The sequence below is a fragment of the Trichechus manatus genome, unplaced genomic scaffold (genome assembly GCF_000243295.1).
Source record: "Trichechus manatus latirostris isolate Lorelei unplaced genomic scaffold, TriManLat1.0 scaffold00166, whole genome shotgun sequence".
NCBI lineage: Eukaryota > Metazoa > Chordata > Mammalia > Sirenia > Trichechidae > Trichechus > Trichechus manatus.
The window spans coordinates 5,026,783-5,028,540 of NW_004444102.1; the positions used below are offsets into that span (position 1 = coordinate 5,026,783).

A 1,758-nucleotide genomic window follows, 5' to 3' on the forward strand; every position below is an offset into this window, starting at 1 on the left:
AACACAGGGACGACCCGCTGGGGCCTCACAGACAGCCCAGGTCAACAACACGCAGGGACGACCAGACAGCCCAGGTCAGTAACACACAGGGACGACCTGCTGGGGCCTCACAGACAGCCCAGGTCAATAACACGCAGGGACGACCTGAAGGTTCTGGTCACAGCAGCTTCTGCTGGGCCCCACGATGCCTAATACAAGGGTCCTGAATAAGTCTTAGGTGATGGTGAGAGTGGATCGCAGCCATGTTTCATGCCTTCTCATTTATTTTCTTCCTAGAACCAGTGTTCTGCATAGAAGGTCTGGATGAGGCGGGGTTCCTAGCAGAGCGAGGCAGAGAGAGATCTAACAAGAGCCCTGAGAGGTCACCACAGCCAGCAGGCACTCCTCCTCGGGGACAGAGCCAGAGAAGGCAAGGCTGAGCTGGGAACTGTGGACAAAGCCCCAGGAGACATTCCAGGGAGGGTACATCCCTCTCCATCTGGGGATGCTTCCTCCAGGTCAGCTCTGCCCTCTCAAACAGGAAGGGACTAATCTGGCGAAGTGGGGGAGGGCAGGAATAGCCTCAGATGGCGAGTCACACGCCCAGGGAGGGGAAGCTCTGCCCCTTGGCCCCTATAATGGCAGGGTTACAGGGAGAATGGCAGCTGCCGGGGTGAGCTGTTGGGCAGGGCTGGAGGGAGACACCTCCTGTCCCCAGTACTCCCCAAAGATCTGGGTCCCACAGAGGAAAGGACAGGGCTACTGGGGAGGGTGGCCATGGGTGCAGCCAGACCTGCCTGCCCACCTTAAGCAGGGAGGGCACATTTTAGGTTCTACCAGCCAGAGAAGGCCCGGATCACCGGCCACCAGGAGCCAAAGCGGCAGAACTGCAGGAGGTGGCCCGCTGAGGGAGAGGAGCCCAGCATCCCCACCGTCAGGCCCAAGCTCTCGCAGCACATGTCAGGAAGCATGCGCCCTCTGCGGGGATGGCTTACAGCCTTCTGCAGGGAGTCGATGAGGTTCTGCAGGTCGATGTCGTCCCGGTAGGATCTGATGTTGTTCTGAAAGAACTCCCGGAAGCGGTCCCTCACCCAGTCCTGGAACAGGAAGGCCAGCACCGCCACGGCCAGCTCCAGGAAGAAAATTAACACAATGGTTCCACAGAACTGCAGGGGCAAGGACAGCACGGGGTCACCACACGGACACCACCCGCCCCACCCGGCACCCAAGCTGGACCCACCGTCTGCTGTGAAGACCCATGCCTGAGCCCGGGGATCCCACACGGCTAGCTGGCTGATGTGTAAAAAGGGACATCAATCCCCCCTCATCACTGCAGTGCTGGGAACGGTCAAATGAGAAAAGTACAGGAATGCTCCCAACCAAGGAGCCAGTCATTCCTGGTGTGCAGCCCTCCCCTGGATGCAATCCAGGAAGGGACACAGGCTGTCTGCTCCGAGGGCAGAGCCTGCCTGCCAGCCACACTCTCTGAGCGCTCTCCACAAACACACCACCACCACCTGAGCTCCCACAGAGGGAACGGGGAGAACTGAGGCTCACTCAGACAGCACCGCCTGAGCTCCCACAAAGGGAACAGGGAGAACTGAGGCTCACCCAGACAGCACCGCCTGAGCTCCCACAGAGGGAACGGGGATGGGGAGAACTGAGGCTCACTCAGACAGCACCGCCTGAGCTCCCACAGAGGGAACGGGGATGGGGAGAACTGAGGCTCACTCAGACAGCACCGTCTGAGCTCCCACAGAGGGAACGGGGATGGGGAGA

General features: G+C 60.1%; 1 protein-coding gene across 1 annotated transcript in view; it reads right to left on the reverse strand.

Moving 5' to 3' along the window:
• TSPAN14 (tetraspanin 14) overlaps positions 1-1,758 on the reverse strand; it is a 78,255-nt gene that overhangs the window by 9,698 nt on the left and 66,799 nt on the right. Inside the window, exon 5 of the mRNA XM_004386527.2 lies at positions 975-1,145. Coding sequence (XP_004386584.1) covers positions 975-1,145 — 171 coding nt within the window. The remainder of the gene's footprint in view (positions 1-974; positions 1,146-1,758) is intronic.